The sequence below is a fragment of the Gambusia affinis genome, linkage group LG05 (genome assembly GCF_019740435.1).
Source record: "Gambusia affinis linkage group LG05, SWU_Gaff_1.0, whole genome shotgun sequence".
Lineage (NCBI taxonomy): Eukaryota > Metazoa > Chordata > Actinopteri > Cyprinodontiformes > Poeciliidae > Gambusia > Gambusia affinis.
Window position 1 is genome coordinate 9,761,057 of NC_057872.1, and position 18,678 is coordinate 9,779,734.

Here is an 18,678-nt window from a genome sequence, read left to right on the forward strand (position 1 = left end):
TTTACCCTCTATAAGCAACCTATAGCAAAGTTCTGTTAGTGAAACTTTTTCTCAATCTGTTGGGAGTCTGCTGATTCGACAAGGTCGCTTGGGGATAAATAGACCTGCTCTTTGATCCCAGCTACTATTTATTCAGAAGTCATTTCTGCTTTTGCTCTCCATCCACCATTCCTAACCAATCTGTATCTCGATATCAGGGATGGACCCGACCAAACTTCGCCTCAAATTGGCCAGTTCAGTGGCACGTCATTGCAGGAAGGTGTGTCCACCACAGCTAATCAGGTCCTCATCAAGTTTCACAGCGACTTCAGCACCAGCGGCTTCTTCGAGCTCCATTATTATGGTAAGTTTCCCTTTGACACCAGCTCAGAACACACTTTGTTCCACATTTCTTTGAGTTTATTCAATTGGTCCTCAATATTCCTCATATTGAAGTGAGCAGAGACTGATTGCTCATTCTTCTCTTATATTTAAAATTTCTTAATTTCCCTTTTTCTCTTGGTCTTGTCATTTTTTTATTGTATTTCTTCCAGTTATGTATGGTGATAAATGATGGATGACTCCTTATGTCTGTTTTTTTGTCTGCAATATAAAAGCGTCTTTTGAAGGGAAGTTGATTAATAATAAAATGCACCCCATCGCCGCTAAATTAGTTATATTTTTTGATGATTATGAACAGTGATAGGCAGCAATTTATGATCTAATCAGCTTTTGGTATAATGGAAGAGACAAGACTTGTGGGGCCGAATAGAAGATGTGCTTACACTGTCTCTGTCTCTATATGCTTCTCTCTCCCACATGTTTTTTAGTGCACATATACACTCTTGTTGCAGAGTTCACTGTTTGTTCTCCCTCCAACAGCTTACCAGCTGAGAACTTGTCAGCCACCCCCTCCCGTCGCCAACGCCACTATCCTAACCGATGATGACGAGTTTGAAATAGGTTTGTCTCATTTTATTTTGCTCGTTTACAGGCTGGGACATTGTGCAATAGAATCAGCTTTCCCTTGACAAAGGTGCATCTGCATAGACATCCAACAAAGGACAAAACAAGCAGGCATACGCATATAAAATTCTCTTCATCTAAAAATAATTTATTCATTTGGTGGATTTTGACTTTTTGGTCTACAGGATTCTTTATGGTGTCTTTCTTAATATTGTTGATGATCTGAAACTTTTATTTTCTGCTCTGCTTTTGTATTAGACCAAATGCATTTATCCACGTTAATGAACCTAGGCATGTGTTTATTGTAGCCTCTACCATCTTTTTCTATCTCGGGTGTCTGTGTCCCCTTTACTCTGCTCATCCTTTTAAGTGTTCCCATCTATTCATGCTTCATGCATTAAAATATTAGTTTGAAGGCAGGGCTAATTAGATGTACTTATAAGCTGTTTGTGTTTTCAGTGCTCAGAAGTAATTAGTAAAGTGAAGTGGAAGTCATGTGGCCAGTGGCTGACTTACTTTGAGCCTTTGAATTTGTGTGTAGTTTTCATTTTTAGCGTGTGCTGGTGTGCAAGTGTGTTGGTGTGCAAGTGTACGGCTGTGTAATTTAATGAAGTGCCTTAAGTTCTAGAGGATGTCAATCTTCATTAGGAAATGTGTAGTTGATTACTGTTTCCAGTGCTGTTGCTGAGGAGAGTTAACGACATCCCTGTGTGTGAGTGGGTGTCGGTGTGCTTTCATACGTCTCAGGCTGCTTGGGTCGACAAATTCATGGATCTTTTTCTCACGTCCAATTTTTGCCTCTTGTGTTTGTATTTGCATGATCGCCGGCATAAATGACCCCACAGGAGACATTATCCGGTACTCTTGCCAGCCAGGCTTCACCTTGGTGGGCAGCGAGATTCTGACCTGCCGACTTGGAGAGAGGCTACAGATGGATGGACCGCCACCAGTCTGTCAAGGTTGGTTTTGCGCAGTGCATGTTTATGGGTCAATGAATATGTTGTTGTGAAGGTGTTGGAATGTTTTTCATGTTTGTGCCAGTGTGCTTTTTTATTTATGTGTCTGTGTAATCATACTGTTATGAGTGCACTTGACACCACTCTGCCAGGGTTGGTTGCAGTCAGCAGCACTCACGGTTGATGCATCATTTAACAGACAGACAGCCAGCAGGCCGCCCTCCAGCAGTATACTGGCGGCAAACGGCATCACTGTTCTTCATCAGGATCGGGGTTTGAAGGTTTTTGGAACAAAGCCGGCCCAGCCCTCTGCAAGAATCCAAGTGTATCTGCTGAGGATCAGTTTGAGACCAATTAAAGATCAACAGGTTTCATTATGATATTTTTTTCATCTCTGAAATCTCATAACATTGAACTTGTAATCCGAGCGTTTTAAAAATGTGTAGCTCTCATATCCAGATCTGATGTTTATGAAAGGACATGGGATGCAGCTTGGGTGATTTGGATTCTTTTTACTATCTATTACTATTTTTACTATCTACTATCTATCTGGTGTTTTGATTTTCTTCTCCTTATATTATTTTATTTGGAATTTGAGTGGGTTTATTTTAATACATGAATCTCAAGTAAAGCTGTACACAGTAACACTGAATCAAAAGTATTTTTTTTTACTTACCATAATATTAACATCAGGTTGTGCAAAGAAAAAAGAATAGAATGTTGTGAAAAATGCAATAAAACATTGCCTTGCTACAGCATTCACATTACAATTATAATAAATACAATTATTGTTTTTTTTACATAAAATAAAATAATAATTTTATTATTTTATAATAAAATAAAACATGTTTTATTATGATGCTATGTGATTTTTTTTTATACAAAGTAACAATATATTTTAAAAAATATAAACAAAATATCTTGTGTATGTGTATACAACCACCCTGAATCAGTATAAATAGTCATAATTAGTTGTATACTGTAATCATTTTGTTAAGAATATATCTGTAATAGAGATCCTAAAAATATTTGTAGTATGCCACACAAGGCTTGTCTACAATATTTTTTTTTTTTTTCATAATTTTTCAAGTTACCTTTAAGGTAACTTGAAAAAAAGAAACCGCAGCTAAATTCTTGTTTGGTGTAAAGATGTTTTTATCTCATCTTGGTGACTGAAGCAGCAGGAAAAGGCAAAGGAGGTGCAGTCAAATGGGAATACTAGGAAAGTGAATTTTCCCAGCTCATTTCTCAGAACTCTGCCAAAATCATCCAGCTCATACTAGCTGGTGCTTTTGACAATTACCCACATTCAAATGTAAGTGCTACAAATAAACCTGATAAATACACATAGCTGCTGCTATTTCTTGATGTCTCCTCTCAAAGAACGTGTTCAAAAAGGCACGTATGAATAACTCAACAAAACTCGTACAAGTTGTGACAACAGAGATATCCTTTAAAGAAAAAAGCAAAACAAATAAGGGTTGCTTTTCTAAAGAATTATGCCCTAAACTGAGAACCTGAATGGCAGAGGTAGTGAAATACACATTTAAATTGGGCACCATCAGTGATAGAATTGTCTGTTTATATGTCAAATGGCCAATCATCTTGTTCGAGTTTTCCTAAAAACTGGCCTCAAGGATCACATTGGCAAAGTTAGCACAATTTTAGAGTTGGTAATTTGTGGCTTGACATTTTCATGGATCACCAAATTTTTACTCTTAAGAATTCATTACATTTGCTTGCATTGAATATGTTATGCCCTTGTGCACCTCCAGCATGAAACTAATTGCTCTCCTTGGGACATGTAAAGTTAAACTTAATTTGAGTTGACCCGCTATTCACAGGCAAGAGACTGCTACTGCATGCTTGTAACAAGGGCTATTTATCCATTGCCAGCTTGACAACAGGCCAGGAGAAAAAATTCTGTTATGCTTTTAGATTCCGTTTTTATTTTTAGTTGTCTTTTTTTGCCTTAAAGACAACACTAAAATGCCCTTGTTTAAGTGTGCAAATTTATGCCTAAATTTTTCAGAAATATGTATTCAGGCTCTGTCGACATGGAAGCGTAGGAAAAATGTAGGGGCTGTACATAAATATATACCAGCTTTACTAATGCAGTCGTGACTGAGCTGATATGCAGTTCTTTCCAAAAGTATTCACACCCCTCAACCTTTTTCACAAAGTACCACAGTAAGATTCCAGGATGTTATGAGAAAGATCAACACAAAGTAGTACATAACTGTGATGTGAGAGGAAAACAGTTCAGTTTTTTAAAAACAAATATATTAAAAATATGAGCATTTGTATATTTACTCTTGAGACAATACTTTGTGGAATTTCTTTTTACTGGAATCACTATTGCAAGTCATTTTGGTAGCATCTCCGAACCACTTCGCACACCGGGAGACTAAAATCTGTGCCTAGTCTTCTTTTAGCATACATCCCCAAGTCTTGCCACACATTGTCAATTGGATTTAGGTGAGAACTTTGACTGGACCATTTTATAACAATAAATGCCTTGATCTAAACCTTTCCATTATAACTCTGATTGCACATGTCATATTTATTTTTTAATTGCCTCCACTAACTTTTATCAGTTTTCCTGCCTCTCTGCATTAGGACCAGGCCAGTTTAGCGGTATAGAGTCCTAAATTTGCATTCAGCTAGAAAACAAATTTTTGAGGAAATCCTTTGCTTAATGAGATAAGAGGTGAATATTTGCTGTTTACCTGTAAATAATTTACTGTATTTTTCAGAGGAATGAAATAGGTATAGGAGCCTTTCTCATGAATATACAGTTCTTTATAACCGTGTGAGCAGACCTCTTTTATGTGCTCTCTATGTGCAACTAGACGCTCCCCCACCAAAAGCTTGTACATTTTTTTCGGCTCTCAGGGTAGTTTCTCATCCATATTACAGTACTTTATAGGCCTATCTTATGAAGTAGCAGTATTGAGGGGGTTTGAAACATTTTAAGCCTCTCATGATTCATTTTTTAATCCCTGCACCAAAAGTTCAATTCAAAGAGTTTAAGCCCCAACAGGGCTCACTGGATTCCTTGGTGTGTGTTGCCTGGCAACGTTAGTTTATTAAACAAGTAATGGAGAATATAAATATTATGAGTGCTGCTCACCTAAATGGGCCTGGTTACAGCTTTGTAGGTAGTAACATGTTTGTCTTCATGGACGAAAGGCTATTGTGAGGTTATTTGTGTAATTTGCGGTTTTACAAATGAGCTATAAACATGCAGGAAACACAAAATGTAATTTACAAACCTTTGGATAAAATGATTTAGAATTTTTATATCTATGCAAATGAAATGCCGACTGTGGTTTCTGGTTTTCAAGTTATGTAATTTGATATTGTGGTGGTTTCAATTAACATTTTTTTTGTATTTCCGTTAAAAGTGATGTCACAGATCTTATTAAAAAGGTCAGTGATAAGAAGCATAGCGTGTATTTAAACATAGTATTTCGAAAGTATTACCAAAATTTATCTGCCATTTACAATAAAAATAGTATTACCAATATCTATTGATTCATCACAGTATTTTGATTAGTTAAACATTTATTTATACAGACAAGTATGTCAAGAAATACTTGTCTGTATAAATAACACAAAATCCACCCCTTACTGAGTCATAATTTCTGAACCATTAATGCTGGTTTTGCTTATTATTTCCTGGAATCAATGGCAGAAATAAAAATGTTCAAATAGCCAGAGTAGTAATCCTGTACAAACACACACATACACACGCAAACATACAAGCAATCCAAATGGTTGAAGGTCAAACAAACCCAGGCTGCTATTACATCAATGTGGCATGCCTACTTTGATGCTCGATCCAGTCCTGATTTAAAAGTCAATCCGGCAATTAGTATACCATACGGAGATAACATTTTTGTAGAGCAAATCGGCCGTGGCACATATGCAACCAGCTTCTCTGTGTGAACCTGCCATGATAGGAGTCATGGTTCCAATCCCGGTCATGGTTCCAGTCCCAGTCATGGTTTCAATCCCAGTCATGGTTTCAATCCCAGTCATGGTTCCAGTCCCAGTCATGGTTCCAGTCCCAGTCATGGTTTCAATCCCAGTCATTGACTTTTTAGAATGTGTTTTGGTGTCACAGGATGAATGGTTATATTTCCTGTGTTTTTTTAATAATACTAATCTATAATCTAATTGTTCATCGCAACTCCGCATATATTTTTAAAAAATTGGTGAACTTTACGTTAATATCTCAGTTATGACAGGTTAAACAAAATGTTTTTGGTTTTTATCTTGCTGTTTTGAAATGGATGTTAAATTTTATATTTGGATGGATGTTAAAATTTAACCTCCCTCCATCCATCCATCCATGGATGGAGGGAGGTTCAATTTTAAAGTTAATAGCATGGGGTCCACAAAAGCATATTTTTTTTTAAATTTGTATATGAGTTTGTTCACAATTTCTTCTGAGCAGAAGTACAGTTGAGCACAAATTATTCATATGTATGACCATGTTTTAGAATATTTTTTAATATTTAAGTTGTAATTTTTAGTTGACAACTTATGTTATTTTCTACATTTTTTTTATTTAAAAAAACAAACAGGACATCCTAAAAGAAATTGAACATATAAAGTCCAAAAAACAGTGCCTTAGTGTTATATGATGTGGTCGAAGCTTTTAATATTGTGGTTATTACCTGCTGGCTTAATATTACTATCATTTTAAAGGTAATTTTAATAAACAGAGATGTTATCACAGCAATCAATAAAACCAGTTGCTGTTAAATCACTAGTAACCACAGAGGGCTATTAGTGTGTTGTATTATTATGTTGTGTGATTTCAAGTTTTTCTCCTGCTGGGTTAGGTCATGACCCCCAGATTCCTTTCGAGCCAAACGTATAAAGTTTCCCAATAACTTTGCAGCATGATCATTCTCTGTGTTACAGTATTTTCAATATTTTCTTCTTTTTCTTCTCTTTGATAAATGTCCACGTTTCTCCCTTGACCTTTTTATCTGGAGTAGTTGTTCACATTAACCTTTTATATGCACCATGTTATTTCACTACCAGCCTTCAAGTCCAGCTTCTAGCACCAACAAAGCAGGAAAATAAAGTAACAGGACTGTCATTATTTCTCACATGGCAGCCGCCAGGAAATGAAACACGGACACACACACACACACACACCCACCCACACACATTTACGCACATGCCTGCACACGCATCATTTTCCATGAAAAGTGAATGTCTAACCTGCTGACTCTCATTATTTGAAAGAGTGATTTTAAAGGAGCCCAGTGACAGCATCAGCTTCAGCCTTTGGTGGAATATCAGTCAGTTCCCTAAAATGTGATTGATTCATGACTTCCTTGTGTAATTTATTCTTCCCTAATAATTTATCTTACCCTTTCTCTGATCCAGTTTCTTCTGCTTTATTGTCTTCTGTTTCTCTTGTTATTGTTGATTGTCTTTGTGTACTCACTGTGCTTTTGCATAATTTTTTATTTTTTACTTATCCCTGTTTCTCTTTCTCTTGTTTTAAAATGAATGTTGACTCCATATTTATTTCTGTAGTGCAATGTCCAGCATATGAGGTCCGCTTCGACTCAACGGGGGAGATCTTAAGTCCTGGTTACCCTGAAAACTACTCCAATCTTCAGACGTGCTCCTGGCTAATCAATGTAGAGAAGGGCTACAACATAACTCTGAACTTTGAACTATTTGAGACTGAAAAAGAGTTTGATATCTTGGAAATATTCGATGGTATGTAACAACATGATCTGAAATAATAGTCTTACACTGAATTTAAAAAGTCAAACAAAGCATTTGGTCTACTTATGCTTGCATTTTGCTGTGACTTAATCCTAGGTCCCAACATCTATAGTCAGAGCCTTTCAACACTCAGCGGCGACATAGAAACGCCGTTCAATCTGACAACCACTGGCCACCAGCTGCTACTGCGCTGGTCCACTGACCACGCCACCAACCGTCGCGGCTTCCACATCAGATATGTGGGTGAGTATCAAAGTATGTATCCTTCTTATAATCATATTCTCTTCTTTTTTTAACAAATGTTATATTTAACTAGAATTGGGGACAGATTTACTGAACCAAAGAAATTTAATGTGTGGCTGAGAAGTAGAAATACTGCCAGTTGGGAGTGTACAGATCAATGGTTAAACATTTTCGCTGATTTGGGAATGCAGGCAAAACCACTTCCTTTAAGTATGATATCTAACAAGCTGTGAGAGAAATGTAAATTTTTGTTTTATGTCATTGGGTTAGAATTACATATAACATTTCACTGATGGACAGTTGTTAGTCTAAATTGTACCCAAATGATGTAGGGGAAATAAACTTGCCTATGCTACCCTGATAAATGTGCAAAACGCCTTGCAATCTGTCAATCATTTTACTGCAGCAAATTTTCCCTCTGAAAAGTGTTTTAGAAAATTTCAATGAATGGTTTAAGTATTCAATTAAAATTAAGTTAATGTTTAAAATGTAATTGTCTTTTTTTCTTTTTTTTTTTTTTTTTTTACAAAAGTATTGATCACGCAGTATTTATTGCATCTGATGATAATACTTTGTAAAACATAAAACACGCTTTTACCAATAGAACAACGGTTATTGTGATTTAACAAAGTCAGAGCTGACTAAGAGCTTTAATTATTCCACTGAACAGCTTTTCTATATGGTCCTGGATCATTTTCCTACTGAATTAATAATGTTCTACTCTCAGTTTCTGATAGAGTTCACCAGATTTGTATTTAAAATGTCTTTGATTTGTCAAAGATGTCAAAGATGATGTGTGTTACGTGGACTTTTGGAAGGCATCCAAGATCCTCCACCATACGTAGTGTCTGTTTCTGAAAAGGTCAAACTTACTAAAGCAAACAGCACTAAATAAAGTTTATGCAGGTCTAGTATTTTACGCTTGTTTATATTGGTGATGGTAGGACTGAAACATTCTTTTTCTTGCATCCGTCTTAAAAATTCAGTTAGCATGAGCAGTTCTCAGGGTTGATATAAAGACCTTGAAACTTCAACATACCACTTTTGAAGTGGTTAGCTTTACATATTTTAAATGGAAACTTTAAAGGACTAAATGCAAGATCTAATAAGCTCTGATCAGCGTGATTAAAATGCCCTATGTATATTTATTTTTTCAAAAAGTTGTCGAATGTATCAACAGCTGTGCTGATCTTGATTTTGTTAGAAACAGATTTTCCTTTCCCCCCTTCATTTAAAAGTTTAACTTTCTGAATATCTTTTAGTGTTAGTTTCTGCTACTGCAATCCAAGAGTAATTCATTTGGAGGCTTTTTGCACATGCTTCCAGGGGTGCTAAGAAATGTGACTGTAGTCTGGCATTTGCTAAAAGATCTATAAACAGCTACAATTCAAGGAAATTGAAGCTTATCATTATAGAATAAGCCTCAAGATTTTCTGGCCATTCATCAACATTACAAATCTCTGTACTTGAAAGCAAAGCAGAACAACACATACCTCCTGTCTCCCCACCCCACTGCTCCCCAAAAGGGAAGAGGAAAATACAAATGCTCAACATGAAGGAGAAAAAAGCAGGACAGCAAAACATTTGGCTCTTTTAATTAATTAGTTTAGGGAGGAGGTCCAAGGTTATTCCATTTTTTTTTCCTCCAGTACAATTATTTTGCTTTGGCAAATAGTTTTCATAATTGAATCCAAAATTCCTCTAGAACAAATACACAAATCTCTCTTTCACACTTTGTCATCCTATTTTATCTGTTGAGCAGATTCTCACAAAAAAACATTGTATTCATGTCCTTTAGCTTTTTTATTCCAATTGATGTGCTTCAATTTAGTTTTGAAATCAAATGTCTGACCAAACACGCTTTCATAAAGTCGGTACCAACACTCCCTTAAATGCACACAAAAAATGTGTGAGTTCAGGGCTTTCATGCACTTTGTTTCATTGTAAACCAAGTAAATCTGACCCAATTTCAGACAACTGATGCCCCTCATAGGTTTATAATTTTTTGTATTTGTCAGTTTTTGTTCAGATAAATATGTGATAAAATTGCCAAAACTTTAAATAAATAGATTTAAATAAATCTTCCTCGTTTTGTAGAGCTGAGCTAAACTGCTGAAAGTCTTGCTCTCTCTCACTCTTTAAAGGAACCACAATCGTTTCAGTTGAAATGCAGTTTTCTTTCAAACAGTTTCTAACATTTGTATGCTTCCTCTGACTTCCTATTTAAACACTGAGGTAGTGCATACATGATCTAACTTGCTGTCTTCTTCCCCTCAGTAATAGCTACCACATCAAGGAAGGATGTTGTCAATATGAAGAGATTATCTGTGGTGCATTCACTGATCAAAAAAGACCAGATATTTGCATTTTCAACTAACTGGAACAAAGTCAGCCATATTCATCAATCAAAGGGTTTCTAAATGGGTTTTCTACATCAAGGAATTAATAGTGACTTGTACTGAAAAGGCTATTATTTTTAAAATACAGTGAAAAATGTATATTCTATTGTCTTTCACCAAGGAGGTCTCTTTTTGCTGTGAAATATTTATTGAACCATCTTAGCTGCAGCGTTTTTATGTGAATACAATATGACCACATGAATTTAATCAGTCTGCTGTGATTACACAGACATATTGTACTTTGAGGTTTATCACTGCTTTTAAAAACACATTGTCTACAAATAATAGATCACAATGGGAGATGCTTTCATGAACAAAACACATAAGGCAGGAAGGAAGTCGCTACCAGGCCTGCATACTGTTTTGTTCTCCCTAAAGTTAGGAGGGTTTTAATTCTTCATTGACTCTTTAATAAAGCAAGTGCTGCTTTGAAAGAATAGCACAGACGTCTTTTTCTATTTGAAATGCATCAGTAATAGCGCAAAAAGCAGAAAAGACATAAATATTTTAATGTTCTTTTCGCTATTATTTTTAATACACAAGTGTGTTGTGCTGAAAGCAAGTTGGTGTGATGAATTTTGTAAAGGGAACTCCTTTTTGACTTGATTGACTCTAATAGGAACTGATTTCAACTACAACGTGTCTTTTCCTCTTAAATCTCTGCTGTCTCCCAGCCATGAAGATTTTAAGAAATGGTTGACAGCTATTGGAATGCACAAAGCTCTCCATTGAAATTTCTGTCCCATCGGCCATTAACTAGTCATATTCTGGAAATCAAATTAGTGTTTTTTTTTTGTTTTGTTTTTTTAGATTGATGGCCTGTAAGATGAGGGAAGGGAATGTTATGGTGTAAATAACTGCAGGAAGCACCAAGACTGTGTGTACTGAAGCAAATTGAATATGTGCATGCCCATAGGCTAGCAAGGAATTGTAATAATGTGATTTTGAGGGCTTCCCTTGCTGTTTGGTACACAGCCTGAGTGCTAAAAAGATGTGACACTCCTAAGGCTTTTCCGCTCATTATGAGTCTGCATTTAAAATGGAGTTCTGGCGTAATAAAAAAAAAAAAGTTAACTTGAGTCTTTCTCTAGAGGTAGTTTGTTAATGTCTGTGTTCTTTTTCTCTGATTTATTTATCTTTCTTCCTCTTAATGTCTACTTTTCCACCTTCTTTCCTTCACTCTGTCCTTATTCTCTCTTCCGTTGGCTTTCTTTTTCTTTCCTGCTCTCCTCTACGGCTTTATCTCTTCATCTATTGTAGCAATGTATTGCAGTACCCCAGACTCCCCACACCACGGCTCTGTAGTAAGACAAACTGGGGGTCATCTGAACAGCATGGTGACATGGGCTTGTGACAGGGGGTACAAGCTGATTGGGAAAAGCACAGCTGAATGCAAGAAGACCTCCTATGGCTACTACGCCTGGGATGCACCAGTCCCTGCATGTCAAGGTAAGCTCATCCTACCTGGCTATTTTTTTTTTTTTTTTACTTGCAACATTATCTATTTTCTACATCCAGTGTTCTGGTGATTGGCTCTACAACCTGTTCCTTTCAGGTGAAATGACATGCACATAAAGCACACAAGAGTCTCAGCTCAAATCCAATCCCTGTGTAGTTAACGGTTGAACTGAATCCAACCTGATTGAGAGCCAGTTTCCTGTCAGGTGGAAATTAAACAAAAATCCATCTTCGCTTCTTTGTCAATTTCCACTTCCTTAAATTACTTGCTAACTTGCCATCAACACATGGAGACTGCTGCTGTTGGGTCTACCTCACCAAACTGCACTCCTTTATGCACACATGTCAGGTTTGTGTATTTCCTGTGCCTCGTAGTGGCGGCCACACTCAGACTCAAACGCACAGTCAAACCGTTGTAAACACCGACAGATGGTGTCATCAATTGCATTTTATCTTGACGCAGTGAAATCAAAATATGTATTTCAGATATATTTAAAAACATTTCACACCTGTGATTGATTCCATCAGTTTGCTAACTGGGCACAGCTTTTCCAAAGCACGTAGAGCCAAGCATCCCTGCAGATAAACTGATATATTCATAAAGATGATGCCCATCTGGTATGGGCTTAGATGCCAGCAATTATATTCTAGTGATCTCAGAGATGACACAAACATAAAAATCTTACGTCAACAGAGGAGCAAAAGGTGACTACTCTTCCTTGGCATTTGTTGAACTGTAACCATGTAGATACAATAAATATCCAATCAACATTAGTTATCACTAACCAACATAAATGATCTTCCATCACTTCCTTTGACTTGACATTCATAAAACACCTTAAAGCTGACCAGATCAAGCTTCCCTTTGCTCCTATATCTGAGAGCAAAGTGGCCCGAATGTACTTTGTGTATTTCTGTGTTTTAGTTTTGCTGTTTCTGAATGCTCCTAATTTTATAGGTTGGGAAAAGTCTGTGCTAGAAGTGCTAATGATTTTATTATGTTTTTCGATTACCTGCTGTCACATACTAAAACAAGAAAGTAAAGTGCTTTCCCATTTTGTAACATTACCTCCACAAACCTAAATGCAATTTGTTTGAATTTAATGAATTCTGCAAAATAACACAGGACTCTGGGGGAGCTGTAGAAATCCCGATCTCTGATTGTAGACCCTTATTAATCACAGCTGAAGAGCAAGTATTGAGCTCTAAATTAAGCATTGTTAATATCAAGTGTTAAATATCATAATAGTTTTAATCTGGCTGATGTTAAATTTTATTACTCACCTGCATGTGTTTTATTTTCCCCATATCCTTTGTTTCTCTTCCTTTTCCAATATTTTGAGCAGCTTTATAGACGCAGAGTCCAAATACATGCCTACTATAATCAAATGAGTTATGTGCAAGAAGCTCAGACTATTATAAAGTCTCAGCACTATTATAAAGGAAGGTGTTAAAGCTGGATGGCATTCTATGAAATGTAACACCTTGAAATAGAAGTTTTGACAGGTGCAACTCGTTTCGTTCATGATATAACTCAGTTCCATTAAGTGCTTCACTAAGCCCAACGCATTGAGGTATCAAGCACAGTACCGGGGCTCTGGCACTGACTCAATTTACTTCAGTGCAGATGTTATTAATGCTGCTAATTACACATGAGCTGTCTCTGCCGTGATATCTTGAAGGGTCTGCAATGAATGAGGTTGGCTGTCAAAATTGTACAGTGGCTGGTTGGAGCAAGTGGAGCAATTATATCTTGTTGAATTTTTACGCCCTGAAATTGTTATCCTTAGAAAGTAAAAGAAAGGACTTCTTGTGTAAATTATAAAACCTGACAGGGCTTGTGTGCTACAACAGCCTTCACAAAATGAGTGTTTTTCTGCACGAATATTTAGCTGTCAAGCCGATGCACCTACCACACCCATTGTAGGCTGCTATCTAACGCACGTCTTCTGCTCTGCATAAACATGTGCCGACAATGGTCCTCTTGCCACCTCTAGCTGTGTCATGCGGCGTGCCCAGTGCGCCAGTGAACGGAGGTGTGCTTGCTGCTGATTACTCTGTCGGCACACGGGTGACCTACTTCTGCAACAGTGGCTATCGGCTGTCCTCCAAAGAACTGACGACCACAGTCTGCCAGCCAGACGGCACCTGGAGCAATCACAACAAGATACCCCGATGCATCGGTGAGTGCGAGAGGCTGCTTGGAGGATTGAAAGGGACAGGGAGGATGGAGGGTGATTTAGGAAGACATGGTAATCTCAAAAAAACACATGGATATGCAGTAAGGAGCTGAGAGAAGACGATAGGAAAATATTTTCTCTGAATGAGGAACGTACATAAATCTTACTAAATTTATTGAGAGCTATAATCTTGATAAACCTCCCTGTAGTTTCAAACTTCCTGAAAGCCACTGGAGTATGAAATTTTTACAAATCTGTCTGTCATATAAATATGGAGTAAGTCCTTGAGGACAATGATTTAAACATTTATGTAATAAACATTAACTTGTTGTAATACGATGAGACAGGTGAATAATATTTGAGGGGAAATCTGTTGTTCACAGCTGGGTACAGGTTTGATATTCCAGTGCACCTCTTCCAAGTTAGAAAGTCAGAGCAAATTGTGATTGACAGTGTTGTTTTCTTTTGAGACCAATGTTTATTTCTGTTTGTGTTTATCTCGCAATAACAAATGGAAACAGAATTTTAAAAACCCTATTGGATTAGAATGTGATTTTATTTTTTTCTTTGATTGTTTTATTGCTCTGCTTCGAAATTCGTCAGAATTGTCTTCCAACCTACTTTACTTTCACCCACCAGTAATGACGTGCCCCAGTCTTAGTTCCTTCTCCCTGGACCACGGGAGATGGAGGATAGTCAACGGTTCACACTATGAATACGGAACTAAAATAATCTTCACCTGCAACCCTGGGTACTATCGGGTCGGCCCCGCCCACATCCAGTGTCTGTCCAGTGGAGCTTGGAGCTGGAGAAATGAGAGACCTCGGTGTAGAAGTGAGTAAATTTTAGCTTTGCAATACAAAAACCACCAGTAATAAAGTTTACACACACATTTTTGTATCTTAGGATGGATTTGAAAAAGAAAAAAAAAAAAAAAAGAATCAATTTTTTTTTTACAAACTGAATTTTAAGAAAAAAAAGGCTTTGAATTTTTTGTAGATAATGTCTAATCCACACTTGATCAACCTTAACCAAGAGTAGATCATGTTAATGAAATTCATTGTTTATTTATTGTATTATTATTTATCAATTCACCCCCAAAAAAGAATGTTTCAAATGTATTTAAAGCCCCAAATAACCCATTTTCAAAGCAGTATATTAAACATAAAACTGTTTTGAAACAACTCTGTTATTTTATCTGCTTCACCATTTAATTAATATAAAATGTCCATGTAAGATTTTTTTTTAGAAAGTAATAAAAATAATAAAGCCACTGTAAACAAATCATCTCAGCTATAAAGGTTCAGTAAACAGAGTTTACCAAAAGACTTCAAGAATACATATTATGTTCATATTTGACCTAAACATTATTTTATTGATTCTCTTCTGTGTTCGCCTCCTATTCTGGTCCCAGTCTGTGTTAGGTATTGTTTCCTGCCCTAGTGGACATTTAACATTTTTCTGCTGCCATGAGAACTCCTCTTTTTGTTTGTTTTTGTTTTTGTTTTGAGGCAAAAGCACTGAATAGCTTGTGTAATGACAGAACAGGATGCCAGCAAGTGTTATTAAAGATGTTTGGACAAAGGAAAACACCATCATTATCCTCCGAGTGAAATAGTTCAGGTCAGCTTTTATCACATTAAGGTCGGTAAGATGGGTGTAAATCACTGTGCTCTCCCATTGACTCCAAAGATGTAAGACAACTTCTAACTCATCCTTTATTCCTTTTCTGCTACGCTCTCTTCTGGGGTGTCCTCTATCTCCCTTCCTCTTCTTTGTACCATCCTCTTCATCTTATTGCAGTTATTTCCTGTGGCGATCTTCCTACTCCTCCTAATGGGAAGAAAATCGGAACGCAGACTACCTTTGGAGCATCAGCTATTTTCAGCTGTAACCTTGGCTATGTTTCAACTGGATCTACAGTTAGAGAGTGTCTTCTGTCTGGCCTTTGGAGTGGGATGGACTCTCAGTGTCTAGGTAAGTACGTTCTAAATGTTCTTGACCTAGGTCAGATACTGCTGGCAAGCGTCTCAGAATAAATAAGAGCAGTTTTGATTGGGGCAACTGCAATAGAAACAGACGGGGAAGCAGTAGGTGGATATAATTGCCTCTGTTGCTAAGTGTATATGGCCAGTGTCAATAAAAACTCTGGAAGATGTACATTTTTTATGGTCCACTATTGACTTCATATTTGCTCTGAATGGGGCCTCTGTCAGACTTCAAACCGTTACAGAGCCCACAGAGAAAATAATGAAAGCGTTTTGTTCCAAATGTTCAAGCACCTTTAGCAACTACCTGCAGAGAATTAGATTATATTACCATATAGGCAGCATTAATGTTTGTGAAGTTTATGATATATAGTAAAAGTCTCTCTGAATTTGTGGAACGTCATCCAAAATGTTCTGGCAAAGTTTACCTCAGTAAGTATTTAAACAGGAAAACATGCTACTGCTTTGCATACCAAAGCAGTCCTAGCTTTTTCCCTTTTTCTCAAGTTACAGCAACTCATTTCTATGAAAATTATTATTGGGACTTTGATGGACCAACACAAAGGAGCACAAACTGCTTAAGTACAAAGAAAAAACACAAAGTTGTCAATATTTGTTTTAATTAGAAGACTTCTCAAGAAAAAGTCTTGAGAAGTCTTCTAATTAGTAGAGATTTCTAGCCTGTGTCATTTGAACTCAGCATAAAAATATTGTTCTATGAATACCTTAGGGGTTTGTTAGAGAACATAAGTAAATAAAACAGCTTTAAGAAGACCATATAACACAACAGACACATCAGATATAATGTGTCTGGTGCGTCTGCCTTGAACCTGTTGTTGAGAAGTTCAAGGCAGGGTTAGGTTATAAAACAACATGCCAAGCTTTTAACAAATTGCAGAGCACTGTTTAATCTTCATCTGATGATAAAAAGATTGTGGCCCAATTAACATGACACTAATGGTAAGATCGCTCCGCCCACATGGAAATGTAATTCAGGTAGAACCAGCTTCTGACAAACAAACGTGTAGTGAAGCTCTGTGCCAGAGTGTCAAGATTTTCTGGACATTAGTGACATTTGTCGTCTTTGTAATTGTGTGGCACCATTTCTTTTTGCTTGGCTCAAGGTTTGATCAGTTCATTAAAAGTGAAGCACCTTTTGCTTGGCTTGTTATCTGACTGGTAAGGTTAACATAGCTGAGCACCTTCTGGTAAAGTCGCCTACTTCAGCACTATCTTCACAGAATCTTGCTGCTCTCAATTGGAGTGTGATAATAAAATGCTCCACTGAATTTCTCTGTGCAGGAATGAGTTAGGGAAATAAGGTTCTCCAGGTTTTAAGTACCAGCAGAAATGTCACCAAGTGATACCTCTTCTCTAAAACAAGAGGATTTATTGTGGCTGCAAATAACATGATTATGTGCACAAGTTGTTTTTTTTGGGGGGAGGGGGGGAGTTGCAGACGTGCACCTTTCTTTGTGTTGTATATTGGACAACTAAAGCCAAAGCCAGTGTAAATTTTGATTTAACATTTCAGAAATAATGAGCTTACATATGTGTTCCAAATACAATACATGTTATGACTAAATTAATTTAACCTGTCTGCATTAAAATTCATAGGCCTTTTAAAAACATGCCCCCTCATTTCATTTTCTTACATTGCTGTCAAAATTGCATTTAGATGTTAAAGTGCAATCAAAATTGTGTGTATCCTTCAGCTGCCATCTATTAGTAGCAAAGCCGCTAAAACTCATTGTTCTCACTGTTAGAAAGCCAAATTGAGTCAGTTCACTACATGAATGACTGAGTGCAATTGCATTTGTTGTTTTCAAGCTAATTTTATTTCCTGGCAAAAGGTGCACCACCTCATTAGTGTACATTTTTGTTATATATCACAAATGCCACACTGTAAGTAATTTATTTTTCCTTTCATAGGAAATGTCCTATTTGTGAAAAAAGAAAGCCATAAATCGGGAGGGAAAAATAACAATGAGCAGGAACAAAGGGTAATGGGCTATTTTTCTTTATTCTTCTACAGCTGGTCACTGTGGCATCCCAGAGCAGATTGTGAACGGCCAGGTTATTGGGGAAAACTTTGGCTACAGAGACACAGTGGTTTACCAATGCAACCCCGGGTTCAGGCTTATTGGCTCCTCTGTTCGCATCTGTCAGCAGGATCACAACTGGTCTGGACATCTCCCAGTTTGTATATGTAAGTACATTATTGGCACTTCTTTCTCGTGATGGCTGACTCCCCGACTGCGAGTGCGTGGGTCCATAAGTTTTTATGTTTATTTCAGAAAGAATTTAGAAACCAATGATAAAATGTATATTTACAGGTTTAAAAATAGGAGTTTTATTTTATTTTTTTTTTTTGTCAAGATCCATCTTTGGGCTTGATTCCTGATCTCTGGTTTTGCATTGCTTTGATCCGCCAATATATATTATAGGCGATTTAGACTACTCTTCTGGAACGATGACATATGCCCATTAAGTACACAAAGTGGCTTCATAATATTTATTTCAAGTCTTCACTACAAGTTTTAGACGGCACGATATCATTTTGAATACCTGCTAGCATTTGTTCTGCTTCAGACTTCCTTAAATTTGACTTCCTTCAGTATCTACTTTTGTCACCTAGAAATGATGTTGTCAGGTGGTTGGGCTTTGGGATAATGCAATCAATCATTTTTAAATGATTTCTTCGGCATTCAGAACTGATCAAGTTGAAACTCACCAACTGATTTCTCTG

General features: G+C 36.9%; 1 protein-coding gene across 5 annotated transcripts in view; it reads left to right on the top strand.

Moving 5' to 3' along the window:
* The window catches only part of LOC122830488 (CUB and sushi domain-containing protein 3-like), a 240,494-nt gene that overhangs the window by 163,302 nt on the left and 58,514 nt on the right, over positions 1–18,678 (top strand). For 3 of the 5 annotated variants that reach the window (XM_044115818.1, XM_044115820.1, XM_044115822.1), the window contains 10 exons: positions 198–343; positions 862–942; positions 1,791–1,904; positions 7,464–7,652; positions 7,758–7,916; positions 11,564–11,752; positions 13,759–13,944; positions 14,581–14,775; positions 15,745–15,918; positions 17,965–18,138. In XM_044115818.1, the coding sequence (XP_043971753.1) occupies positions 198–343; positions 862–942; positions 1,791–1,904; positions 7,464–7,652; positions 7,758–7,916; positions 11,564–11,752; positions 13,759–13,944; positions 14,581–14,775; positions 15,745–15,918; positions 17,965–18,138 (1,607 nt within the window). The remainder of the gene's footprint in view (positions 1–197; positions 344–861; positions 943–1,790; positions 1,905–7,463; positions 7,653–7,757; positions 7,917–11,563; positions 11,753–13,758; positions 13,945–14,580; positions 14,776–15,744; positions 15,919–17,964; positions 18,139–18,678) is intronic. The other 2 variants (XM_044115821.1, XM_044115823.1) reach the window with 1 other exon arrangement.